The 25,852-nt window shown below is 42.8% G+C and overlaps 2 protein-coding genes across 9 annotated transcripts; both read right to left on the minus strand.

The window, feature by feature from the left end:
• Positions 1-5,576: 5,576 nt before the first annotated feature.
• Positions 5,577-17,124, minus strand: MRPS21 (mitochondrial ribosomal protein S21). Of its 2 annotated transcripts, none has more exons than XM_001489373.7 (3): positions 17,036-17,124; positions 16,459-16,573; positions 5,577-5,872 (listed from the first exon to the last, which is right to left on the minus strand). In XM_001489373.7, the coding sequence occupies exons 2-3, from the start codon at positions 16,539-16,541 to the stop codon at positions 5,692-5,694; spliced, it is 264 nt and encodes an 87-aa protein (XP_001489423.1). In that variant the 5' UTR covers positions 16,542-16,573; positions 17,036-17,124; the 3' UTR covers positions 5,577-5,691. The 2 variants fall into 2 exon arrangements, with proteins under 2 accessions (XP_001489423.1, XP_005610232.1); XM_005610175.4 differs by having other exon boundaries at positions 16,791-17,046.
• A 4,273-nt stretch (positions 17,125-21,397) lies between these two features.
• CIART (circadian associated repressor of transcription) lies at positions 21,398-25,137 on the minus strand. Of its 7 annotated transcripts, none has more exons than XM_070268324.1 (7): positions 25,026-25,128; positions 24,554-24,675; positions 24,015-24,440; positions 23,754-23,829; positions 23,449-23,527; positions 23,221-23,332; positions 21,398-22,044 (listed from the first exon to the last, which is right to left on the minus strand). In XM_070268324.1, the coding sequence occupies exons 3-7, from the start codon at positions 24,378-24,380 to the stop codon at positions 21,523-21,525; spliced, it is 1,155 nt and encodes a 384-aa protein (XP_070124425.1). In that variant the 5' UTR covers positions 24,381-24,440; positions 24,554-24,675; positions 25,026-25,128; the 3' UTR covers positions 21,398-21,522. The 7 variants fall into 7 exon arrangements, with proteins under 7 accessions (XP_070124425.1, XP_014595277.1, XP_070124427.1 ...); XM_014739791.3 differs by having other exon boundaries at positions 24,015-24,186; positions 25,026-25,104; XM_070268326.1 differs by having other exon boundaries at positions 24,015-24,134; positions 25,026-25,103.
• Between the last annotated feature and the right edge of the window lie 715 nt (positions 25,138-25,852).

Genomic DNA, 25,852 nt, shown 5'->3' on the forward strand with positions numbered 1-25,852 from the left:
ATACCCTTCTCTCAATAACTGATAAGACAAGTAGGCAGAGAATTAGCAAGGATATAGTAGACGTGAACAACACTATCAGCCAAAGTGACCTGGTTGACATTTATGAAACACTCCACTCAATAACAGCAAAAAATAAATAAATAAATAAAATAAAAAATAGAATTCCCGGGGGCCAGGCCCATGGCCGAGTGGTTAAGTTCTGCTTCGGCGGCCCAGGGTTTCACCGGTTTGAATCCTGGGCATGGACATGGCACCGCTTGTCAAGCCATGCTGAGGCAGCATCTCACATGCCACAACTAGAAAGACCCACAACTAAAAATACACAATTATGTACTGGGGGGCTTTGGGAGAAAAAGGAAAAAAAAGAAATCTTAAAAAAAAAAAGAATTCTCACAGGATCCAGCAATTCTCCTTCTGGGTATACTTAAAAGAACTGAAAGCAGGGTCTCAAAGAGATATTTGTACACCCATGTTCACAGCAGCATTATTCACAATAGATAAAGGTGGAAGCAACCCAAATGTCCCGCTGACAGATGAATGATAAACAAAATGTGGTATATACATACAAAGGAATCTTTTTTTTTTAAAGATTTTATTTTTCCTTTTTCTCCCAAAGCCCCCTGGTACATAGTTGTATATTTTTAATTGTGGGTCCTTCTAAATTGTGGCATCTGGGATGCCGCCTCAGCATGGTTTGACAAGCAGTGCCACGTCCAAGCCCAGGATTCGAACCGGTGAAACCCTGGGCCACCAAAGCAGAGCGGGTGAACTTAACCACTCGGCCATGGGGCTGGCCCCCCATACAATGGAATCTTATTCAGCCATTAAAAGGAATGAATTTCTGATGCATGTTACAACATGGATAAGCCATGAAAATATGCCAAGTGAAATATGTCAGACACAAAAGGGCCAATATTGTATGATTCTACATATATGAGGTATCTAGAATAGATACATAGAGACAGAGTAGAGTAGAGGCTACCAGGGTCTGTGGAGAGGAGGGGTGTGAAATTATTGCTTAATGATTACAGTTTGTTTCAGGTGATGAAAAAGTTTTGGAAATAGCTAATTGTGATAGTCACACAACATTGTGCATATACTTAACGCCAATGAATTGTACACTTAAAAATGGTAAATTTCATGTTATATGTATTTTATCACAATAAAAAAAATTTAGTACAGTGCCTGGTACATAGTAACACTCAGTAGATCATTGCTATTATATATTCCTTCGAGAAATCTTTACTAAGCATTTAAATGCTGGGTATTATACTAGGTGCTGGGAATATAGTGATAAAAAAACCAAAGACTTAACCTTCAGGTAACTGAAAATCTAATGAAGGGAGAAAGACAAATAAGCAATAAATCACAACATATTATAGAAATAAACTACTATTACAGAAGCAAATTTATAAAGGTAAACTCAGGATACAAAAAGAAAATAGAGAGGCCAGGCTGGTGGCGCAGGGGTTAAGTTTGTACATTCTGCTTTGGAGGCATGGGGTTCGCCAGTTTGGATCCTGGGTGTGGACCTATGCACAGCTTGTCAAGACATGCTGTGGCGGGCATCCCACAGATAAAGTAGAGGAAGATTAGCATGGATATTAGCTCAGGGCTACTCTTCCTCAGCAAAAAAAAAAAAAAAAAAAAAGGAGGAGGATTGGCAGCAGATGTTAGCCCAGGGCTAATCTTCCTCAAAAAAAAAAAAAAAAAAATAGAAGAAAGGAAGCTGGTAAAGGGATTAGGGAAAGCATCTCAGAGAACATCAAAACTGAGAGCTGGTATACAAGCAAGGAGAGCAGAAAAATAACATGTTCTGTCATCCAGAAGTGCATTTGAGGGGAGAAAAGGCTAGCGAAAAGCAGGGTTCAATCATGAAGGCCCTTAAATGCCATGCTAAGTGGTTTGGACTTTATGTTGAAAACAACAGGAACCAATTACCAACTTAAGCAAGAAAAGTAAAAAGATCAAGGTTGCATTTTAGAACAAACATTCTTGCCAAAGTGTTAAGGGATTGAAGGCCAGGCAACACTGAGAGAAGATGGTTAAATGGCTGTGGTAATAATCCAGAAGAGTTATGACAGTGGCTCAGACTAGGACTGTGGCATTTAGTCATGGAGACAGCCAGAAGGGATTAAATGGATGCTGGTGATAGTTGAGCAAAGAGGAGGAATCAGTGATCAGGTTTCTGGCTGGCACAACTGGGGGATTTTTATTGTTAACATTTATTAAGCTCTATGTGCCAGATACTATGCTAACTACTCGACGTGCATTATCTCATTTAATCCTCACTACAAACCTGTAAAGTAGATACAATTATCCTCATTTTACAAGGAAAAGTAGAATTTATGTTAAATAACTTGCCAAAATCATGATTGAATCCAGATCTTTTTGACTAAGTAAAAAACTATAGGGGCCAGCCCGGTGGTGCAGCAGTTAAGTTCGCACATTCCACTTCTCGGAGACCCAGGGTTCACTGGTTCGGATCCCGGGTGCAGACATGGCATTGCTTGGCAAAAGCCATGCTGTGGGAGGCGTCCCATGTATAAAGTAGAGGAAGATGGGCATGGATGTTAGCTCAGGGCCAGTCTTCCTCAGCAAAAAGAGGATTGGCAGTAGTTAGCTCAGGGCTAATCTTCCTCAAAAAAACCCACAAAACTATATATGTAAGGTAGCTGGCATATAGTGAAAGCTCTAACACTTTCCTTTCCCTTCAGTTACCTACATTTAACACATCACTCCATTGTTACTTTGTTAGCATACAGTGAGTTATTATTCCTTAGTATTTTCAGTTAACATATAAGCAAAATCTCACTTCATATTTAGTGCATTTCTGAAAATTTTAAAGTACAAAGTTACTCAACAGAGTCCCAATTTTTTTTAAAGATTGGCACCTGAAGTAACATCTGTTGCCAATCTTCTTTTTTTTCCTTCTTCTTCTCATCTCCAAAGCCCCCCAGTACATAGTTGTATATTCTAGTTGTAGGTCCTTCTGGTTGTGCTATGTGGGACACCGCCTCAGCATGGCTCGATGAGCAGTGCCATGTCTGAGCCCAGGATCTGAACTGGTGAAACCCTGGTCACCAAAGTGGAGCATGTGAACCTAACCACTCAGCAACGGGGCCAGCCTCCAGAGTCTCAGTTTTAAATGGGTACCTGTTTCCAGAGCCCTAAACACTGTAAGACCCTTAAATTATGACTGGAACAGGCCTGCCAGAGGCAATCCCAGTGGATGTCTAAGAGATGTCACAGATGCCTAAGATCAGGGTAGGAGGTATCGCATCCATCACCCTGTAAGTGGGTAAACTCCTGAACCCAATGCCGGGATAAAAGGAATAGGGCAATCCCTACTCATTATATGACCATGAGGTATCTTCCAGCTTCCCAGAGCAGGGAATGGAAGGTCTTTCTCCCTGCCAAGACAGCACAAGCCGAATGGGCCTTCAGCCAGCCAGCCAGTGAGGTCTCTCAACTGGCTATCTGCTAAAACCCACCATTTTTTCACTGCTCTGGAGGACACGGACAATGATCAGAACTAGAGATTAGGATAAGCGGGAGATAATTTCAGAGACAAAGTAAATTCCAGATCTTAGCCATTCCTTAGTATTTTGGAGGAAACCCAGGAGCAACTTTAACATCAGAGGAATACTGATAAGTAACAAGCCTGTTTCTGCTATCACAAACATACCCCACCATTTTGGCAGAGGCCAGGCCTTTATTCTTCAGCAACAGCAATTGGCAGGAGGTGATACCATGCCATGGCTCACAATCATTCAAAAGTGATGTATTAAAGATCAAATTCAGAGACTGAAAGGTGATTAAGAAGTATCTGTGTCTAATTTAACTTGTTAAAATGAGGTTGAACAAAGGTAACAGCTGAAGACAGCCTCTATACAGAATTTTTCCAACCACAATGTAAGTTTCCAGAGGGCAAGGATCAGATCTTCTATTTAGAGCTATTTCTATGCAGTGCCCTATAATATGCTTTATTCACCATGGGCCTTACTGCTAAGGAGTGAAAGACAGATGATCAAGCCTGAGAGGCAAGGAACAGTGGTTCCAGTTTATCTTCTTGCAGGCTTGCTTAATCAATAAGTATGGTAATTGTGAAAGGGAGAAAAGATATTGAAGACAAAATTAAGGCCAGAAGAAATGTGAAGCCACGCTAGTATACCACAAGGGGGCAATGTTTGAATACCAGCAACCTGGAGACTAGGGGCCTCGGGAGTCGGCTCTCTATTTACTTCCTTTTTGAACATCATGCTGAGAAGGCTGCAGCCTGGGTGGGGAGAGGTGGGCTGGCCTACCCTCTGAGTTCTCCTACAGGGGCTGGCACCAACTCTTCTTATACCAGCATCATGGCTGTCGGGGGACCAAGGCCAGAGGAAACAGACAGCAGGAGAGGAAGCAGAGCGGCTGGTCTTCCCACAGTGGTCAGACGGCCCAAGCTGTCTAGTCATACCCAGGAGTGCCTGTTGAGGAGAGGTAGGGACCCCCACCTGGAATCTTTTTTTTTTTTTTCCCAGTGAGGAAGATTGGCCCTGAGCTAACATCTGTGCCAACCCTCCTCTATTTTGGCTCGATGAGTGGTGTGTAGGTCTGTGCCCCAGACCCAAAGCAGAGCATGTGAACTTAACCACTACACCACCGCGCTGGCCCGTGGAATCTCTTTTGACTACTACAGGACAGTGGTTCTCAAACTTTAACAGGCATCAGAATCACCTGCAGAGCTCGTCAGAACAGATTACTAGGCTCCAACTCCAATTCAGAAGATCTCAAGTCCCGGAATTTTCATTTTATAATTTCTCAGGTGATACTGATGCTGCTGATCTGAAGACCACACTTTGAGAACTGCTGCTGTAGATATTTCTGGTTCTCTGCCCTTCTGTCTCCCAACACTCCGCAATTCCCTCTTTTCTACCATCCATCTACTGCCGTACTTCTTCCCCACCAAGCCTCCGTTAGTCTCCTTTAGGAAACTAAAGGAAAGATAGCGAACAGGAGTGAATGTTAGATTCGTATTAAGGATTCCTTTGGGCAAGGATTCCAACACTCTAGTCTAGCTGATGGATGTTTCAGAAGCAGAATTTATTCCAAATACATACACGCTTCCTCTCCTTTACTTAACAGTTGGGGGGCAGTTCAGTAAAGACTAACAGATGCTTTTCCAATAATAAGATCTTGCTTTGGGTTTCATAAAAATTGGGTGGGGAATGGTAGATATATTCCACTACGTTTTAGAAAATTTCCTCATCTCAACTATTTAAAAAATTATTATAGTAAGATATACATAAAATTTACCATTTCACCCATTTAAGTTTATAGTTCAGTGGCATTAAGTACATTCACACTGTCGTGCAATTATCACCACCAGCCATCTCCAGAACCTTTTCCATCTTCCCAAACTGAAACTCTGTACCCATTAAACAATAACTCCCCATTCCCCCTTCCCAGCCAGCCCCTGGCAACCACCATTCTACTCCTCGACTACTTTATGACTCCGTTTCTTTCACTTAATAAAAGAGGGTCCAACACTGACTAGTGGGATTGCTTCTATATATGCAGGCCTTCTTAGATATACGTGACTGAGTTTATTGTAAGAAAGGTAAGAGAAAATGGGATGGGAAAAAGAAAGGAGGTGGAGATAGAACTGGATAGGGGTTTTCATACTGGGCTGACTATCCACAGGCCTCAGCAGCCTTGCCATGGATCCGCCCGATTCTTTCGCATCAAGAAGTTGATCTTGCGAGCCATTTCCATGTTGTAGATTCGCCGGCAAGTTTCATAGCTTTCCCTCTGTCGCCGGCGGCAAGGCTTCTCATAGTACCGCCGTCGCTTAATGTCCTCAATGAGCCCATCCATGGTGAGGATTCTGTATAAAGGCAGGCAATGAAGTTAGAAGCTTGGGCTCTATTATTCTTTTCCAATTTCACAGGTGGCCAGAAGTCAACTGACCAAGCAATTGGTGTCTCTAAAAATTATGGTGTGAAATGGTGGCAATATAGCATTAATGCCCTACTGATAGAGGCACGAAATACGAATTTGTGGGGAATTAAAAAGCAATTAACTACATAGTCCTTGCTCTTGGGGAATTTCAGTCAAGCTCATGTTCTCAACCTTTTTTCTACCATAGCACACCTGAGGGATATGACACAGTCCCATAAGAACAGTGGCTCCCTATGGCAGTGATTCTCAACCAAGGGGTCATTTCCAGATCTTCAAATGAGGTGAGTCATATTTGAAGCAGGAAAAAAGTCACTAGGGTTGATTCCTACTTGGTCCTTAGTGGAGAACCTAGTTCTAGCCCTAATTTACTTAAAAACAGATATAGCTGAAGTCTATAGGTCTGAGAAATCTCTGGGCCTACCTAACACAGGGAAGGAATAGGCCCTTATCACACCAGTGATACAAATGGAAGCATTAAAATCACAGACTCACTCATCATTTTTCCATGTACCACCTGCTCCAACCACACTACTCTGCTGACTGAACACATTCTAATACTCTTTACTCATACTGCTCCCTCACCCTAGGATGCCACCCCAACCCCCAGCTGCCAACCTTCTGACTGACATTTCCCTCATCTTTTTGATACGAAATCCAGATACCAGTTCTCCAACAAAGGTTTCTCATCTTCTTAGAGAAAATCATTTATTTTATTGTATACCCATTTAGCAATGATTTCATCCTGCCATTTGTTATTATACAAACATCCCCCTCATTAGACTGAAAATCCCTCAAGGCAGAAACCGTGTTTTGTTAATCTTTAGGTGTCCATAAAATTGAGCTTAATCTGTTTTTTTTCCTGCCCACCCAATTCCTTGCAATGCAGCTTCTCTTGTGGGGTTTACAACACACCTAACTCAAACTCACCTTTTTGTTCTCACTCAGCCAAGACACTGGGGCTTATTCTATAATCTATGTAATCCCTAGGCTTCTGAGAGCTCTGGCTCTACTCTGTAACTTCTCTCTACCTCTTAACCCATCATCAGTTGGTCCTGAGGCGGTCTGGAGGCACCTGCTGCTGCAGCTTTCCATTCATAGTGTTGTTTATATGGCCCCATTCTTGCTTACCCTGTCCTTTCCTTACATGTAAAAAGTAAGTCACAAACACAACTGGAGATAAGGAGGTTAAGACATGGCTATTATAATTGGAAGGGGGACAGAAGAAGGAAATAAAAATAAGGGAAACCACTAGCTACTTCTGCCAGTGGGAAACCCTATTTATTGCTGCTGTGTGATACCAGAAAGCCCAAGATAACAACAATAGCTTGAATATGAACTTGAAAAGATTTAAGCTTTGGGTAAATTACAAATGTGAATAGACATGGGAACCACTGTCCTATGGGATCCTCTCCCAGGCTCTTCCTTTTTAATATTAAGAATGATTTGTAGGCTGCTAGAGAATTGTATTTGTATAGATCAGTTTGTTTAGGTTTTAGTGGCAGGGAGATGGGAAGCAAGGAAAATGCTGCCAACTCCCAGAAGCAGGAGAAGCAGATAATTCGGGTTCTGTTGGAGACACAGCCATGTCCAGAAGTCATGTGGATCCAACACTAGAGGCTTATAATAGAGAAGTAGGGCACCAAAGACCAAAAGACCCAGTATCCTGGACCACAAAGGGTATCCTTTGCTGGCTTTCTTCCTCCATTTACCCTTAAATGTTGGTATCCCTCCAGATTCTGACTGTAAACCTCCTCCTTTCTGATTCTACGTGATTTCCTTAACCTTTACCAGTGAGCCTCAACCCTGATGCACAATGAAATCATCTCCTAAAGGGTTTTTAAAAGGTCCTAATGCCTAGGCCCCATTCCTCAGTTTGATTTAATTGGTCTAGAGTGGGGTTATGCACAGGAAATGTTTTACAAGACTCCAGGTGTTTCTAATGTAAAGCCACACTGAGAACTGAGCCAGAGACTGCTGACTTCTAAATCTTTATCTCTAACCCCAATCTTATCTGAAAGCTAGCCTAATATTTCCAATTGCCTCAAAGCCTACAAAAACCAAATATATTGTCCCCTCTTAAAATCTATTCTTCCTCCTCTACACTCTGTTAATGGCATCTCACCAGATACTCAAGCTAAAAATCACAGCATGTTCCTGAACAAGGCCTTCTCCTTTACTTCCTACATCCAGTTACCATAGCATATAAATTCTATAACCTGAAAGAGTTCTTAGATTTCTTCCTTCTCTCCTTTCCTATGGCCACAGCTCTAATTATGGTCCTTATCCTCTTGTACCTGGACTAGTGAAATAATCATCTAAATTGTCATTTAATCCTTAAGTACATATGGAATCCCAACTCTGAACCAGACACTGTGTTAAATGCTAAAATAGAAAACAAACCTAGACATGGTTTCCTACCTTGTAGTCTAGTAGAGAAGACAATTATACAAGAATTACAATAGAGTGTGATAGGTGCAAAGATAAGAGAAACTGTTATAGAAGCACCCAGGAGAGCCATTTAATCTGGACCTGAGGCTGAGAAGGTGGTTATGAAGGCTTCCTAAAGAACAACGTTTGAATGGTGAAGGGTAAGTAGGTTGCCCTATTTCCATTCTCCTTCCCTACACCAATTACTGTTCTGAAACATAAATTGGATCATGTCACTCTGACGTTAAAAAATCTTTCCCAATATACAGAATAGTCTAAGCCAGTAGTTCCCAGACTTGTCTGCACATTACAATCACCTGGGGATCTTTTAAAAATTTCAAACCCTAGGTCACACTCCAGACCAATTAAATCACAAGGGTGGAAGGACATGGGCAGGGTTTTTCAAGTTCCCCAGGTGATTCCAACATGCAGATAAATTTGGGAACCACTGGTCTAAGCTCAAAGCCTAATCTCTCCAGCTTTAATAACTTGCCCTATAAAGCCCATGCCCTAGTCGCACTGAACTAGGTGCAGTTCTCCAAACTTATTACATATCGATTTTTGACCTTTGCTCATGATGTTCTCTTTACTTGGAATATCATTCCTTTCTTTTTCTGTTTTATGAAATGCTATTTATTCTTGAAGGCCCAAATCAATGGTTACCATGTCTGTAAATTGGTCCAGGTGAAATTAATCACTCCTTCCCTCCGATCTCAAATTTTAGCATGCAGCAGTCATGTGGAAAACTTGTTAAAACAGATTGCTATGCCACCCCCAGTTTCTGATTCCATAGGTCTAGGGTGGGGCCCAAGAATTTGCACTTCTAACAAGTTCCCAGGTGATGTTGCTGCTGGTGGTCCAGGGAGAACCAATGCTGTAGCACACCGTTAATGCTTCTTTTAAAGGACTGAACAGATAGTATTATATTTAACCATGTTTTGTTTATTTTTTTTAATCTCCCTTACTGGGTCATGTGCTTTCTGAAGGTTAGAGATTAAGTCTTTATTCATTTTTGCATTTAACATAATGTGTGGCAAAGAGCAAATTATCGGTAAATCTATGACAAAAACGAATCCTCTAGGTGACTGACAAATGTCCACAGCTCAAGGGATTAAGTGACTTTATAGTAAACACAGTTCTTGGGAATATTAGCTCAGAAAACCTCAATAAATATCACCTTTACTAAGATGGCACATTAGGGTTTAGATAGAATTTTCACATCCATGATCCTAATTACAATCCTATGAAATTGACTAAGTAGCTAACGTCATATTTTTACAGATTGGGAAACTGAAGTTCAGAGAGGCTGACCTGCCCAAGATCACAAAATGGACCTGGAAGCAATACTCAGGTCTTTAGTGCAGTGTTCTACAATAGCATTCCGTCTCTCAAACAAAAACCACTGAGGTTCAGAAGACAAATTATTACAGTGTCTATGGGCAAAGGAGACAATGAGGGAGGAAAGAGCTGCGCTAGGCTTCTCACTAAGAGCAGAGATGGGGCCGGCCCTGTGGCCGAGCAGTTAAGTTTGTGTGCTCTGCTTCAGTGGCCCAGGGTTTCGCCGATTCGGATCCTGGGTGCAGACCTAGCACCGCTCATCAAGCCATGCTCATGCGGTGTCCCACATGCTGCAACTAGAGGGACCCATAACTAAAATACACAACCATGTACTGGGGGTTTTGGGGAAAAGGAAAAATAAATTTAAAAAAAGAATAAAGAGATGGAAGCCAAGATGACATGGCACACTGAGTCAAAGGAATGATCCAAACATTTAAGTATTTATTTCTGTCTAGATCTTGTTTCCTGCTGTTTAATGAAGGCCATTTTTTAGACTAGTATATCGGAGAAAAAAGTCCCTGAAACAGAAAGACAAGATCACATATAATATAAAAAGGACAAGGAGAATGGATTTGGGGAGAGACTGTAAAAAGAACAGAGACCCTGGATACAACTTCACCTAGGAAAAGGATCCTACTGGAATGACAAAGACAGTTTAAAAGTAGGATAAAAGAAAACTGCAAAAGGTGGAAGGAATTTAGACGCATACTCAGATATCTTACTGGAGTTTCAAGTGTTTTGAAACAGAAGCGATCACCTTACCAAGTAAATTCCTGTGTGGTCAGGCAAAAAAGCAAGACAAGAAAAAATCAACAAAAAAATATGAGCAGAGGAGGGGAAAGAATGAAAAGATCAGTGGCCCCCAACATAAGGACAGTGCTCCTAAATGGTGTTCCCTGGATGGCTCTAACTACTTCCAAAACACAGACCAATAAATTCCAAGATACCAGCTGAGGATTCCCTCCCTTACCCTGCACTTTCTAGTTATCCTAAAAAAGCACAGATTATCTTCAAATGCTCCAGAGTCCCTACAGTAGAGGCATCTACTCATTTCTAATAAAAAAGGATGCAGGAAGAGCTTTGTAAAACTCATGAAGTAAACAGAGAGGGTGTTACTAATGATGCTTCCACTTCCAAAGGCAGTTCAAGGACTAACAGACCAAGAGCTGTAAAGTAAACAGATCAGCCTGGAGTTTGGGTGCCTGGCAACATAACGCTAAAGGAGAAATCGCTGCCAGGTTTAGTGAAATTCAACGGATTATGTAAAAGGAGCTGAGCTGCCTGGGCTGGGGGAGGTTGGGGGTAGCAGACTCACATGTCGGTGTAGCCAGCCTACGTCAGGACCAACGTGTATGCAGAAGGATTCAATGGGCCCAGAAGGTCACCTACCAGGAATAAAAGGGGTCGACCGGGCATGCTTCCAGTATGCTTGCCTTTCCTTGCTTGGGGACCAGCCAATCATGTGGGGCTTCCTAGCAACCCCCACCTCTCCATCTCCTCATCACAGGGCAGCAATGAGGGCCCTCGTTATGTAAGAAGCATTTTGTGGCATTCTCGTTGGGCAGACACATAGGCTGTTTCCTTTGTAAGACTACCTCTGTGCTGTAAACATGCTAAAACTTTAACCACCTCCCTCTCCTTCCTACTGTTGTAATCAGACCATGGAACATGCAACTTAATTTAAATTACCAACTATCACAAAGCTGAGAGAAAAGGAGACGCCTGGAATGTAAGAGAGATAAAGAAAAGGTGGCCAAAGAGAGGACATTAGGGAAAGGCAGAGAAAAAGAAGAAAAGTATGTCAGAAAATACTGTTTGACAGATAGGAAGACTGGGACACTCCAGAACCAGATTGCTCACATTACCATGCTTAAAAGTCCTTGCCTAGAAAATTACTCTAAGAGCAAAATACGTTTTTTTCCTGAGGCTAAAATGCAATGTAAGGGATATGTATCTAACACTCCAAGATAAAAGGAACAGAAATGCAGCTTCCTAAAGAGTAAATCTAAATTGACAAAATAAGTATCCTCCCCAAAGATTACAAAAATCACTGCCATAATACTTGCCCCAAGCTGGCTCTTTCCAACCATATCCACTTCTTGCACTGCTTTCCTAGATAATCCCAGCTACAAAGTTTGAATTTTCCAAATTCGTAAGGAAGCCTAAAGGAGTTCATCACATTTCAGGCCCTAAGTCTCTGGGACTTGAATCTCTTCATTTATTTTTCTGTCTAACCACTCCTTTCTGATCATTTTATTTTCAAGCAATGTGAATTGTTTTCCCCCAAAACCTATTCCTATGTTGGTGTTTTAATTCCTGAAGTGAAGAAAAAGTAATGCCATGTTTCTTAACTAGGATACCTGACAGAGTGCCAAGGGCAGCATCCAGAGACAAAAGTCTCTGGATAAATCTGATGCGTCTGCTTGGAGCACCAATTTTAACTTTTTTTTTTTAATTTTATTTTTTTATTTTTTGAGAGGAAGATTAGCCCTGAGCTAACTGCTGCCAATCCTCCTCTTTTTGCTGAGGAAGACTGGCCCTGAGCTAACATCCATGCCCATCTTCCTCTATTTTATATGTGGGATGCCTACCACAGCATGGCTTTTGCCAAGTGGTGCCATGTCTGCACCTGGGCTGCCGAGAAGCGGAACGTGTGAACTTAACCGCTGTGCCACCTGGGCGGGCCCCATCCAATTTTAACTTGAATGGGGGTAGGGGTGCTAGTCCTAAAATAGATGTAATGACAACAAATTTTAAAAAAATCACCTAAAAGTTTAATTTAAAAAAAGAGAGACTTCAAAGAAATTCCATGTTTGCTTGTAGTGGCAGAACCCCTATAGTTCTTTCACTCTCTTCTGCTGTTAAGGACACTTCAGTGGAAAGGTTTGACAAACACTAAAGTAAGGGATTGACGGAAGATAAAGGAACATTTACATTCATTAAGTAGACATTTATTGGGAGCTTTCTGTGTGCCAGACACTTTGGTAAATACAAGGGATATACAAATGAAAAAGCAGAGGACTCGGCCCTGAAGAAGCCTATTACAATGCTGGCTGAATATTAAAATCTCATGGGACATTTTTAAAAATATTGCTGGTCAGACACTACCACCCAAAGACTCTGATTTAGTCTCAGGTTGGGCCCTGGCATCAAGAATTGTTTTTTTTAAAGGGTCCCCAGGTGATTCTAATTGGCAGCCAGGGTTGAAAACCATGTGGTGTCACACTGACCAGGCTCCTGCTCTGACTAAAATTAGCAGTTCTATCCAGGAATAAAGTATGTATAAACTGCTAGTCACCTATAAAAAGAGAATCTTAAAAGAAGCATAAGGCTGTTGTTTAACAAAAAGGAGAGAAAAAAAGGAGAGAAAGAAAGAAAAAAGAAACTAATTTAGAGATATTTGATAACTGATTCCTAAGAGCAAGAAGGTCTGAGATAGTGCCTGGCCAGGCCAGATGCTAGAAGGTTTCCACAGAAGCCTCACCTTCTGCCATTTATTTATTCTTCCCTCACCTACCACCCACTCACACCTGGGATCAAGAATGATTTTTAGATAAAATTTAAAAAAAGAAAAAATAGGAAAAGCAAAACTCTAATGTTGATTAAATAAAAAAAGATATTGGCTAACTGAGGATTTTGCCAGAGGCAGATATAGAGAGGTTTGGTGCTGAGTTAATTAGAATAATCCCAGACAAAGAAACAGGAAGTCTTCTCTCAGAAGGTGGAGCTGGCCTTGTGCTTTCTGCAAATCTGGCATCAATGGAAAGATGATCAACCCTTTCGGATAGGAAATTAGAAGTATTTTGTTTTTCAGATTTTAAATTTTTGTGAGTAGAAATGGGGGATGAGGGAGCAGTGCATACAGAAGGAATAAATGCTGTTATTCCAAAATTAGATTAGCAATAGGTTAAACAGAAGGAGCCTTGGTTGGAAAGAATCACTGCCTATAAGAAAAAGCATTCCAGGGGCCCGCCCTGTGGCCGAGTGGTTAAGTTCGCACGCTCCGCTTTGGCGGCCCAGGGTTTTGCCGGTTTGGATCCTGGGCATGGATGTGGCACCACTCATCAAGCCATGCTGAGGCAACATCCCACATGCCACACCCAAAAGGACCCACCACTAAAAATATACAACTATATACCGAGGGGCTTTGGGGAGAAAAAGGAAAAATAAAATCTTAAAAAAAAAGGGCATTCCAATACCAGTAGCATACCGGATCCTCATGACAAAATAAAGCTTAATTATTTTCTCATTTTTTCATCTCCAGGCCACCACGAGCACAACCCAATGATCAAGGAAGATAGGACAAAAAACAGCTAAAGCAAACTCTCAATCTCTCAAAATAAACAAACATATCACCCATCAAACAAAACCAAAGAGTAAAAACTTCCTTACAGTGACTTTCAAATTATGGTAATAGCTAACACATAATGCCTATGTGCCAAGCACTGTTCTAAGTAATTTAATTATATTAACCAACTAAAATCCTCACTTGAACTCCATGAGGCAGGTACTATTATTAGTTCCACTTTAAAGAAGAAGAAACTGAGGGAGAGAGACATTAAGCAGCTCACCACGGATCATGAGGCTAATAAGTGGCAAGGCTGGGATCTAAACCAGGTAGTCTGCTTCACAGTTTGAAGCACTTAATCGCTAAGTCATGTTGCCTCATTTATGTAAGAAAACTATTTTCAGGGTGTGGCTTTGGTCAAAAGTATTACAGTTGTAGCTACTTTTTTGATACAATTATAAGAAATAGTTCAATAAATAATGCTGCACTACAAATTGTTTGGCTCTTTGTCAAAGTAGCCAATTTCCTAAAAACAAACTTCTTGCTATTGTGTTCCCTGCATTTTAGGAGTGGGAAAGGTGAGAGGAGCTAAAGCTGAGCCTTTACAAATCTGTTTTACCATCAAGTAACAGCTGCCCTTTGATATCCCTCAATAATACAAACATCTCAATCACCCTGGCTGGAAGACCCACCTAAATCCACCAAAATAAATCATACAGAAAAAGACTTACAGGGAGAGGTCACAAAAAGGATGAAGTAAATTCCAAGACCTCCTTTTCAAAAATTCTGCATTTCATCTCACTAGCTAATTCACTACAGAGTCTGTAAAGACATTCATTTTACACTTCTAGCATAAGAGTAGAGAAGGAAGACTAGACATCTCAACTCTCTCACAGATGTGCCACTACAAGGTCTGAAACACCAGAGAGCTGGCAATGAGCAGTGGTAGAAAAAAAATGAAGTAGGTCATTTTACCACCCAGTACTTAACTGATAATCTTTATTCTCAATGTAAGTGACAATGCAGAGGAAACAGCTTCTGCCCAAGGACATGACTGGCATGTACAGACACAGAAAGAGGTAATAGGGCTGACCGAAGACCAGATCCTTTTAAAAGACATACAAACCACCCTGAGCCTGCAACTACTTCTCAGTTACCCAGCTTCTGACAGTATCTTTGCCCTCATTTACTATGGTCTTCTGCCATCCAGCCCTCCACACCTAGAACTCTTTGCTTTGCAAAGAACTAGGTTCTCTTTCATTTACCCTCTTAGTTCCCAAGAACCCCACCAATATTTAAATCCAATCAAACACAGATCCTTAACCGGAAAATGACTGCCATAGGTCTATTTCCAGAGAAACTAGCAAATAATCTAGTAACGTAGAGCAAAGAACACTGCACTAGAAAGATGTGTTTTATACTCTTCTCCTTCACTGAATAACCGTGTGAGCCAAGAAATTTAATCTCCCTAGGCTTCCCTTACTTGTGAAATAAAACTACCTTACTAGCCTTAAGGAAGAGGGCCAGCTCATGTGATCTCTTAAGATCTCTCTGATACAATTCTTTGATAATTCAACTCTACAAGCATTTGTTTCTCCAAACTCTGCCTCACAGTGGGGGGGAGAAAATGATGAATGAAGCATGCCAGAAAGTCAAAATCCTTAGAACTGATGACAAGGGAAGGCTAAGGAACTATCTGCTTGAGAAACTATGGTGGTAAGGCATTCTTTATAAGGGCCATTCTAAATCTCTTACCCTAGCATTCAAAACCTTTCAATACAGCTCCTCCACTCCAGCCAGTTTATTTCCATCTCTATGTTTTTGCTTATGCTGTAACCTTCCTTTAAACCTGTAATGCTTTTCCATCTCTTGCTTGCCCCTCCAAGATCCCAAATCTGAATTCATCTCTTCGACTGGCCTTGTCCCACAACAATCCCTCCCTTAGCATTCTGTTTATCATGGACTATGTTCCTGATCCTAGCAATTTTATATATTCATTTTCGCTTTGGCTCTTTTTTAAGTCTTGGATAGAATTCAGGTTCATTGTGAAAGGGATGATTGCTAATGAATAAGCTTCATACAGGCAGGTTTGGGGAACAGCTGCCGCTGCTTTTTTTTGTGAGGAAGACTGGCCCTGAGCTAACATCTGTGCCAATCTTCCTCTATTTTATGTGGGATGCTGACACAGTGTGGCTTGACCAGTGGTGCTAGGTCCGTGCCCGGTGTCCAAACCTGTGTACCCCAGGCCACCACACAAACTTAACCACTACGCCACTAGACAGGCCCCAAGAGCTTCATTTTTAAGATAAAAAGCTGAGGGGCTGAGAAGTTTCAAGAGACTGTAAACACCTGGACTGGCACTAGTTTGAGAACAATCTATGATAGGGGAAGGGAGAGAATAACCACTGCACTTCCCAAGAGAGCTGGTCTAAGCATGACTCTGGTCCCATAACAATTACCTGTTGAGGGTCCTATATGCACCCTCCACGTTCCCTTCCTGTACCATCACAGTCCTGGCAATGAACTTCAGGTGTTTTGCCATAACCTTGGATTTAAGTCTGCACTCTGCAGGACCTAAAGGGATGATGGAGAGAGGAGGAGGAAAGTATAGAGACCAGGTAAGACAAACAAAACAGAATACACACTCTTCCGCGTGGCTTATTCAAGGTCTAGAAATGCAACGTGCACGGGAACATGCAAAACAGGGGCATGTGGAAGTCCTCTTATCCTAGAAAGTACACGCGAATCGTTATCAGGACTCCCTCGTTCTCTTTGCCAATACAAACCTTACCATAGGGAAGAAAAGAGACGGTGGCAGGGCGTCACCAAGGAGATTTACGTGGCTGGGCACCCGAGGACCGGGACACACCGCAGGGCCCCCTACACCCCGCCCAATTCCCGTTCATGGCCCCAGGAGGATTTGGGGTGGGAGTTGGCAACCGAGTCTTTCTCGGTCTTTCGGAAAGGGGGTAATAGCGCCCAACCCTGCCCTGCCGCCACAGCCGCCTTTCCCCATCGGCTGCACTAGCTCCTTACCCCGCGCACTCAGGACGTAGCCGACGCGGCGCTAGCTAGCGACCGGAAGCGGAAATACGTAGTCTCCAGCGCTGCGCAAAGAAACGGAGGCTGGAGGGAGAAAGCTATGGGGAAACCTGGACAACGTTCTTTCGGGCCCGGGTTAGCGGGCTTTCCGCTCCCCTAAATTTCCCCACCCCCAGGGCCTGGACTCAACACCTGAAAAAGCAAAATATTTGTTGCCTTAAATTCCCCTAAAACAGGGTCTCGCCTTCTCATGGAGTCGTCGTCCTTCAGCCTCTGAGAAGCTCAGCCCGATTCCGTACCCCTTAATCTCCTTAAATCCTTAATAGATATTTAAGCCATTTCTTTTTCTGGAAGGAAAATGAGAGACATATGAGAAGCTTCCTGAGTGTGCTTCCTGTTTTCTTTTCGCAAAGGACATAGATTCTTTGATATCTGCTCTCCGAATGAAAAACAGCTTCACACCCCTTAGTTGCCTAAAAACTAAGGAAAAGAAATGAACAAACCGTGAGTTTCCTACTCCATCATCTTCCCAACCGTTTCACTGAATAAAGTGAGGTCACTAAATAATTGGAAAACATCTGCAAGATTTAGAATCAAAGACTTTTGTAAGTCGGCTTGTATCCCATTTGCCTCCTAGTGAGACCGAGTAGAAATATATGTTTTTAATATATATATTTTTTAAAGATTGGCACCTGAGCTAACATCTGTTGCCAATCTTCTTCTTCTTCCTCTTCTTCTCCCCAAATCCCCCCAGTACGTAGTTGTATATTGTAGTTGTAGGTCCTTCTAGTTGTGGCATGTGGGATGCTGCCTCAGCATGGCCTGATGAGCGGTGCCATGTCCATGCCCAGGATCCGAACTGGTGAAACTCTGCGCCGCTGAAGCAGTGCATGCAAACCTAACCATGGACAGTCCCGAAATATCTTTTTTATTTCTTCCTCACTGTGGAGACACCCTTCCTTTTGTTTTATTTGTATGTTACTTTTACATATCCATTTATGGTTATTCACGTAAGTTCAGATCTAATGGCTACTGGAAAACAGTAGAGAAAGGATCAAAGGAAGAAAGCAGGTCCCAAGCAGGTACTTGTGTAGTAAGGTTTTTTGAGTACCTCCCCTAAAACACACAGGTACATACACACCGATGCATCCTCCATCAATTATGCTGATAGAACACACACAAAAACTGAAGCCAGCTGCAGAGTCAGCCAGGTTCAAAGTACCAAAATAGAGCTAGACTGGGACATCATTATGTTTATCAATGAACTTACTGAATGCCTACTCTGGCTGGTACTGTTGATACCATTCCAGTGTTTTGAACCACGAGAGGACAGTGCGTAGATATAAAAGATAAACAGTAAAACAAGGTAATATATAATAAATGCAAAATAGATAGGTAATAGCATAATATGATAGAAAAGCACTGGATTAGAAGTCAGGAAATCTGGATTCTATCCAAATTCGGATACTTATCAGGCATATGACCTTGAACAAGTCACTTAAACCAGGAGTCTGCAAACTACTGCCTACAGGTCAAATCTAGCTCCACCCTGTTTTTGTAAAGAAAACCATATAGGAAAGCAACTGTGCTCATTTGTTTATATATTAGGTATGGCTGCTTTGGGCTACAATGGCAAAGTTGGGTACTTGCAACAGAAATATATGGCCCACAAAGTCTAGAATATTTACTGTCTGGCTCTTGCTGACCTCTGGTAAACTCTAAGTCTAGCTCCTCATCTGTAAAATGGGACTGATATCTGCCCTCAGTCACACAAAATTTGTCATGGGAATCAAATGGGATATAATATAAAAATATTTTGAAAGAAAGGAAAGGGAAAAGTAACATTTTTGAGAGTCTATTATATACCAAACCTTGTACTAGGCCTGTTATGTACAAAATCTCATTTGATAGAGTAAAGGGTCAAAAACTGAGCCTATATATCACGTTTAATGGAGAGAATAATTGAGAGAGGGACTTGAGTTTGTCATTGAAAGAAAGGCAGGCTTTGGTTAACAGAAGCAGGAAAGGCTGGGCAAGATGAACAGCATAAACATGGAGTTTCAAGGAAAAAAGGCTTACAGTGTTCAGGGCATATAAACTGGACAGAGGGATCCTGCAGAGGAACAGAGGGAGAAATAGAGGCCTTGACTAAAGGTTTTGGGCTTTTTTTCTCAAAGCATTGAGGAGTCATTAAAGGATTTGAATAGGGAATGACATGCAAAGCACTGTTCTGGTTCCACTGTTCTAGAAAATTAATCTCGTTATCAGCGAGAAGGGATTAGAGGTAAGAGAGGCTATTGCTATAGTCAAAGTTTAGACCAGAAGGACCCACAACTAATATATACAACTAGGTACTGGGGGGATTTTGGGATAAAAAGCAGAAAAAAAAAGTTTAGACTAGAGAAGTGGCAACAGAATGGATAGGAAGAAATGGATTTTAAGAGACATTCCAAATACAGAATAAAAAGCATTTGGTGACTGAATGGCACTAAGTTTTAAACCTAGTTATCTAGAAAAATGACAGTACCATAGACAGCACTAACAGAAGAAAAAGAGACTGTAAAAAGGCAGACAGAACAGGACATCTTTAAAAGAAAGATAATATTTTGATTGGTGAGCACTGAATAAAGCACCAGACTGGAAACCAAGAGTTGTGTGCCACACATTGTGTTGTCTTGCCTAAGCCACCTAAGTTTCCTCATATATAAAACGAGGGGGTAGAATTAGATACAAAAGGTACCTCTTGGCTCTAAAATGCTGAAATTTTCAATAAGTTTTAGAGTTAGTAATATGTAAATAGAACTGTCTAGCAGACATTCAGTATGTCATCTCAGGGGAGAGACTGGGACTTTTAAATTAAAGCCATGAGAGAAGATGAAAGCTTTAAGTGAAAGAATGTAGTCAGAGAAGAGTAAAGGGCCAAGGACTGAGCCTGGGGGGACACCCACAACTCTGCAGTGGGCAGAAGTGGGGCCATTAAGAGATACAGAAGTTGCTGCCAAATAGGTAAGAGGAGAATTAGGATAATGTGCTGTCATGGGATCCAAGGGAGGAGAGTTTCAGTAGGCAGAATCAAATGATATAGAGACCATGAAGCACATAGCCTTTTTAAAGGTCCCTGGTCTTGCTATTGATTGGGTGGAAGCTATATTATAATACCCTAATTCTGTGAGATCATTAGTGATTTAGGAAGGTGCAGTAGAGAGATAGCAGTAGAAGCTAGGCTGCGAGAGGTTAAGAATTGAGTGGTAGGTACTCCCTCTTTCAGGAAGAGTATGATTAAGACTACTCTGTCAAGAATTATGGAGAAAAGATGAGAAAGAGGACAATCAGGCTGAAGAGATGTTTTCAAGAAGGGGGGACCTGATCACAACTGTAGGAGGAATAATTATTACTTCTAGAAGAAAGCAATAAATAATAAATAATGCAATAACAAATTGCAGTTACAAGATAAAGAGGGGATAAGTGATACAGCAAAAGTTCGAGAGGTGGATGGTAATCAAAAGCATAGAGAGGTTTGCCTTAGAAAGGAGGTCATGTTCTCTGACATAAAAGGAGACAATTATTCACTGAAAACCGAGAACTTGAGAAATAGGGGAAAGATGTATCACTAGTATGAGAAACATGCTAAAGAGCCGATAAGCAATAACTAAAATGACTAAGTAGTTTGGTACACTGCAAAGGCTTAGGATGGAAGAGGACATTGTTCTTTTGGAAACTGGGACAAATCAGAGTAATATACGGAAAAGGGTAGATGTAGGTAAATTCACAGACTTCATTTTTGCCTCCTGATAACACTGGGTAGTTTTCCTTAGTCTAGCATACATTTAGCAGCTGCAGCTTTTTGAATAAGGATGACGCCCAGGGTCTGAGGGGATTCCCCATTCTGACAGTTCTAGGGTGCCCCTTCCTCTTCAAAACTAGCAACCACAGTGCCTTTTCTGGTTCTTGTGTCCCTTTTCAGGCAGCAGTAGATTACATATGCATTTATCCACAAGCATCAATAGCTCCCATCAAAGCAAAGAGCTAGCCCAGAGCAGAAGAACCTGCTAGTCTGGGCCAGCTGGAAGATTACAAGAGCAAGAGACACAAAGGGAAAGGTACTAGTCTCTGAGCCTGAATGAAAAAACAAACCCAACTCTGAACCCTGTAACTGTCCCAAGGGTGTTCCCTAGGACAGCAGCAGAGAGTTCCTTTTCCTCTCCCACAGGACTTATATTGTCCAATCCAGACTTCTAACTTGGTGGAGCTAATGTTCACAAGTGTTCCCATCCCCCTTTCTTCTTTTTTGAACCTCAGCAGATAAATATTGGTATTTTAAACAGAAGGTTTCAATTTCCCCCAATCAGCAAACTGTTTAGGTATAAAATTTCTTTAATCAGAAAGGATTTATCTTCCTTCAACACAAATGCACACATTAAAAATATATATAAGTAGACATACATTCACACAAATTATAAACCATAGTCTCAAGTCCTGGATTAGGGCTTGAGAGGACGGACATCAGGAGCAATTGGAGGAAGGCTTCTCATCTGCTCTAGGTGTCTTACATTCATCTCTCTGGTCATGGTGGGTAGACCAGGAGAAGACAAGGTACAGCTCCAGTCTGATAGAGTTACTGGCAAACTGTGGCAACGAAGTCCCTCTCCAGATAGTTTCTTAGGATCACCAGGGATGACAGGAGTTGCAGTAGTAGGTAGGACTGGAGTGGTTGGGGCAGAGTGGGTGAAAGGCTGCACTCCATGCTGGAGGAAAAGGATGACTCCAATGCTGGTTCCAGTGCCTAAAGGACTATGGCTAAAGGAGATAGTACCTGGGGAACTTAGAGGGGGGTTGCAAATTGGAGTGGTGTGGATCCAAGTGAGGTTCATAGCTGGCCATTGAGGGAGGTGCCAAGGCTGCTTTGGTTTCAATACTAGATGTCCTAGCCGTGTCTGGTCCATCTTTTCCTTGGGAGGTGCAGGAGAAGAAGCAGTTGGATAACCTTGGTGGCTTGGAAAATGCTAGGGAGGGGGAGAAAAGAGGAAACAATTATATAAGAAAGCTTTCAGATTAACTCCAGCTGGTTGCTTAAAGCTTTGTTTTCCTTGGGAACTCTGCAATACAAATATACAGATAATTTCCTGCTAGACTATGATTAACGAAAAGTTTGAGTGATCAAATTATACTTTCATTTATTTAACAAGTACTTGAGGGCCTACTATGTACCACACACTATGTTAGGCACTAGATATCCAGACGTATACAAAATAAACAGTTCCACAGGTTAAAATGAATTTATAATTTGTAATTTGTAATTTGTAATTTATTTTAGAACTTCTTTTTTAAAAGTCTATTTTTAATTTTAATTTTAATTGCAATCATCATTTACTTCTTTTTTAACAGTCTTTTTTAACAGTCTATTTTTAATTGGAATCATCATTTCTCAATTTCTGTATTTTAAATTCTAATTTCCTATGTTGAGTTGCTTAAGAAGTGTAAATTAATATGCAGGCAACATCCTCCTGCTTATTTTAAATCAATTATTCCCACAGCAATAATAATTTTGGTAGTTGAAAACAAGGACTATCCTTTATCTTCAGGAGACTTTCCCCTCCCCATCATTTGAGTGCCCCCTAAATACCCTGTTATTTGAAGGCACAGAAGATGTCACTTCCACACTAGGTGTAAGAATCTATCCAACACTCCGTCTCTGGGTGCCCCACGAGTGCCCTCCTCCCCTCCTGGTGATGTACCTCTTATGACCAGTCCTTGAAACCCAGGCTTCCAAGAGGGTTTGGTACAAGGATACTCGAGCAGGAGTAAAAAGAGGGAGAGGGAAAGGGTTTTAGAGGCAGCAGAGGAGAAAGAATTTGTAGAGAGAAGCTGAGGAATCTTCCTGCATGACTCATTTGGCCAGGTAAGAAGCCTTCTGTATTTATGCAGAAAGCAGCTAAGCTGCAACATGAGGGAGAGGGCTAAACTTCAAGGAGTTCTTCACAATGACCCAAACAAAATGGAATAAAAAACATCTAGGAATCAACACAATGAAGGAAGATTAGGCGTTCCCTTCCCTGAAAAAAACTTGTTGAAAAGAAGAAAAGACCCAGAAGAAAATGGAAGAGGGAGCCCATTTCTGCATATACACTTCATTTCCTTGGCTGTTTTCCCACCTCTTCCTCAGGTTTATAAGTTCTTACCTTGGTCAGCTGGTGCCTGCTACTACCCAATGATGACTTCTGGGCAGCTATATGAGGAAACCAAGTCTTTAACATCCCTTCTACCTGTAGCAGGGTCCCTAGATAACGCTCCCTGTAAAAAAGGACATTTTTTTTTTTAAGCTGTTAAGTGTAAAAAAAGCAACAAAACAGGACTGGAGATATTTCCTTTTTTATGAAGTACTTAGGAAAGAACCAGGGGGGACTTACCCCATCTGTGGCTTCTGCAGAACACCTACGATACGCTGGATCCTGTCCATTGCCACACTCTGCTGGAAACTGCTCAATCCTGGGGTCAGGGAGAGACAGAGAGATCAAGGATTGAGATTCAAGAATTTAGTCAGGTAAAGGAAGGACAGAAGGGGCTTAAAATTGATTCACTTAAAGAAATTAAGTCACAGAAGCAAAAAAAGAATAATCCAGGCCCCAAAGATTTAAGAGAAACAGACATTTAAAACATTAAGAGAGAGAAAGATGAACCTAGACCAAATGAATGCAGCTAATCAGATAATTACCTCTCTCAAAGCGACCCATCTTGAGCCCATTCAGTAGGTCTGTGAGAGGACGTATGAATCCTTGGAGTTCTCTGCACTGAGGAAAAACAGGACAAAGGCTAAGGAGGCTAAGAACTGCCCACACCAGGACTCAGTCTTCCTCCACCTCCAGATCTGGGAGCCAATACTATCCTCATAGGGGCGTTACCTCATAAGGCCCTTACCAAACAGCTGGGCGCTAAGCCACTCCAGTAGTGTCTCCTTTCACCTGCTTTCTCTTACCTTCTGAGCAAACAGCAGATCTCCTTCTGTGGTATAACCTTGGATGTTTAGACTGGTCTCCAATTCACCATCTCTTGGTCTTTTGACCCCAGATCCTGCCATGGGAGAAGCCAATCCCTGCTGTTCCGAGTGAGATGCTGTATGTTGGTTACTGGAAACCTTGGGTCGTTGCCTGCAGCGGATAGGACCAGGGCTGGGCCGAGCACCTGGCCTCTGCCCAACAGTGCCTAGGTTGGGGCCAAGGGTCCCCTTGTCCTCCCCCTCACTATCAGAGGGGAAGCCAAAGTCACTGTTCACTGGGGAGGTGGAAAAAGAGGAAGAGAGAGAGTAGGAAGAATAGGAAGAAACGCTAGATGGAGAATCCATAGATTCAGAAGCAGGGACTGGAGAGCAGCTCCCGGAGTACCCAAAGATCCGAACCTGCAACTGAAGAGCAAAGCGAGGGAGTTTGAAACCAGAATCTGAGGATTAGGAAAAGGACTCGGAGACTGGGGTGTACTGTCAGGGATAATATCTCTCCCCTCTCTCCCCAATATTACCTGTCTCAAAGACAATAGAGAAAGTCATCTCCCCCGCCTCCTCCCCTCCATTAAGAACCTGGACGGCCTCTCTGACCTCCGCAGAGCAGCTCTTAGACGACGCGGGCTCTGTTCTTTCTTTCCTGAGTTTAGAGTAAATTACCTGACTTGACACCTTCCCCAAGCCTGGTTGCTCGCCTGGTCTGTACCCAATCTGACCTCGCAGCGAGCCTATCTCTGCGGTCACGACACCAGCAAGCCGTAAATCTCCGGCACTCGAACCCAACTAGTGACCCTGTAGGAACCGCGCTCAAAGAGACCTCCTGCCTTTTCCCAATCTTTTCGATCAGGATACCTGCGGACCCTTTCCAATCGCGCCTGCCACGTGATGCGATCCCTCCCAACACCAAGATCGGCGTTCGGTCCCTAAACCCACTTCCTCCGGGTCTGATCCTCTCGCGCAGATCGCTCCCGGTCCTCCGAGTCTCCTCACCTGTGTTGGTCGGCTCAGCCTAGGCTGTCTCCAGCTCCTTCTCAGACTCTCCCAGTCTAGGCTACCCACCTCCGCCTCTCTCCCAGTAGGTCCCGCCCCTTCCCCCTCCCAGACACGTGCGGCTCGGCACGTGCCTTCCCCCTGCGTACACAGACCTCACACCCTCATTGGTTGTCTAGCCGGTGGCACGTGACCCTCGTTACTGAATTTCACATCCCATTTGCTACAGCATACAGGGGCTCGGCCAATAGAGAGGTAGTCAGGTGACGATTGGTTGGAAGGGAAGCATTCCGTGCTCCGCCCCTACATGCGGCTAGCAGAGAGCACCCGGTGATGAGAAAAGGAGGAGGATGGAAAAAGAGCGGAAAAGAAGCGAGGGGAGGAAAAGGGCGGAGCCCGTGGCCTTAAATAGGGTGGTGGTGCGCCGGAGACTCGTGGTTGGAGTGTGCAAGCTGGTTGTGTGACCTGAGGCGCGTGTCTCGAGATGTGGGATTCCTGGCTCCTCCTCGGGAGCCGACCTCTCTGCCCCCTCTTTGAGCGCCTCGGCTCACGAGTGCAGCACGTGGAAACCGTCAGCGACTTGGATCGGCAACGTGTGTGAGAGAATGGATGTGTGCCATAGTGTATCCTCTCCCCCCTCAGCGGCCCAGCCCTCGTGACTCCCGGGTCTCTGTTTCACTCTCCCCTCCTCCTCCTTCTCCTACAAGTTGGGTGCCTCCTGCCCTGCTGAGTGAGGAGGGTTGAGGACTGCTGCCGAGAACACCGCGTTCTCTCCGCGGCCCCCCCTGGGGCGCCTCCTCCAGCCCTTGCCTTTACATAACCCGTCA

The sequence above is a fragment of the Equus caballus genome, chromosome 5 (genome assembly GCF_041296265.1).
Source record: "Equus caballus isolate H_3958 breed thoroughbred chromosome 5, TB-T2T, whole genome shotgun sequence".
Taxonomy (NCBI): domain Eukaryota; kingdom Metazoa; phylum Chordata; class Mammalia; order Perissodactyla; family Equidae; genus Equus; species Equus caballus.

Bases quoted from the DNA above. Each gene is read 5' to 3' on its own strand.
- MRPS21 (XM_001489373.7), bottom strand. From the start codon at position 16,541: ATGGCAAAACACCTGAAGTTCATTGCCAGGACTGTGATGGTACAGGAA. The intron at 5,873-16,458 runs GTAATTGTTATG...GCCTTTATACAG, and splicing joins GCATATAGGACCCTCAACAG to AATCCTCACCATGGATGGGC.
- CIART (XM_014739786.3), bottom strand. From the start codon at position 24,380: ATGGATTCTCCATCTAGCGTTTCTTCCTATTCTTCCTACTCTCTCTCT. The intron at 23,830-24,014 runs GTAAGAGAAAGC...GTTTTTCCTCAG, and splicing joins ATCTGCTGTTTGCTCAGAAG to TGCAGAGAACTCCAAGGATT. The intron at 23,528-23,753 runs GTAATTATCTGA...CCCTGACCCCAG, and splicing joins GATGGGTCGCTTTGAGAGAG to GATTGAGCAGTTTCCAGCAG.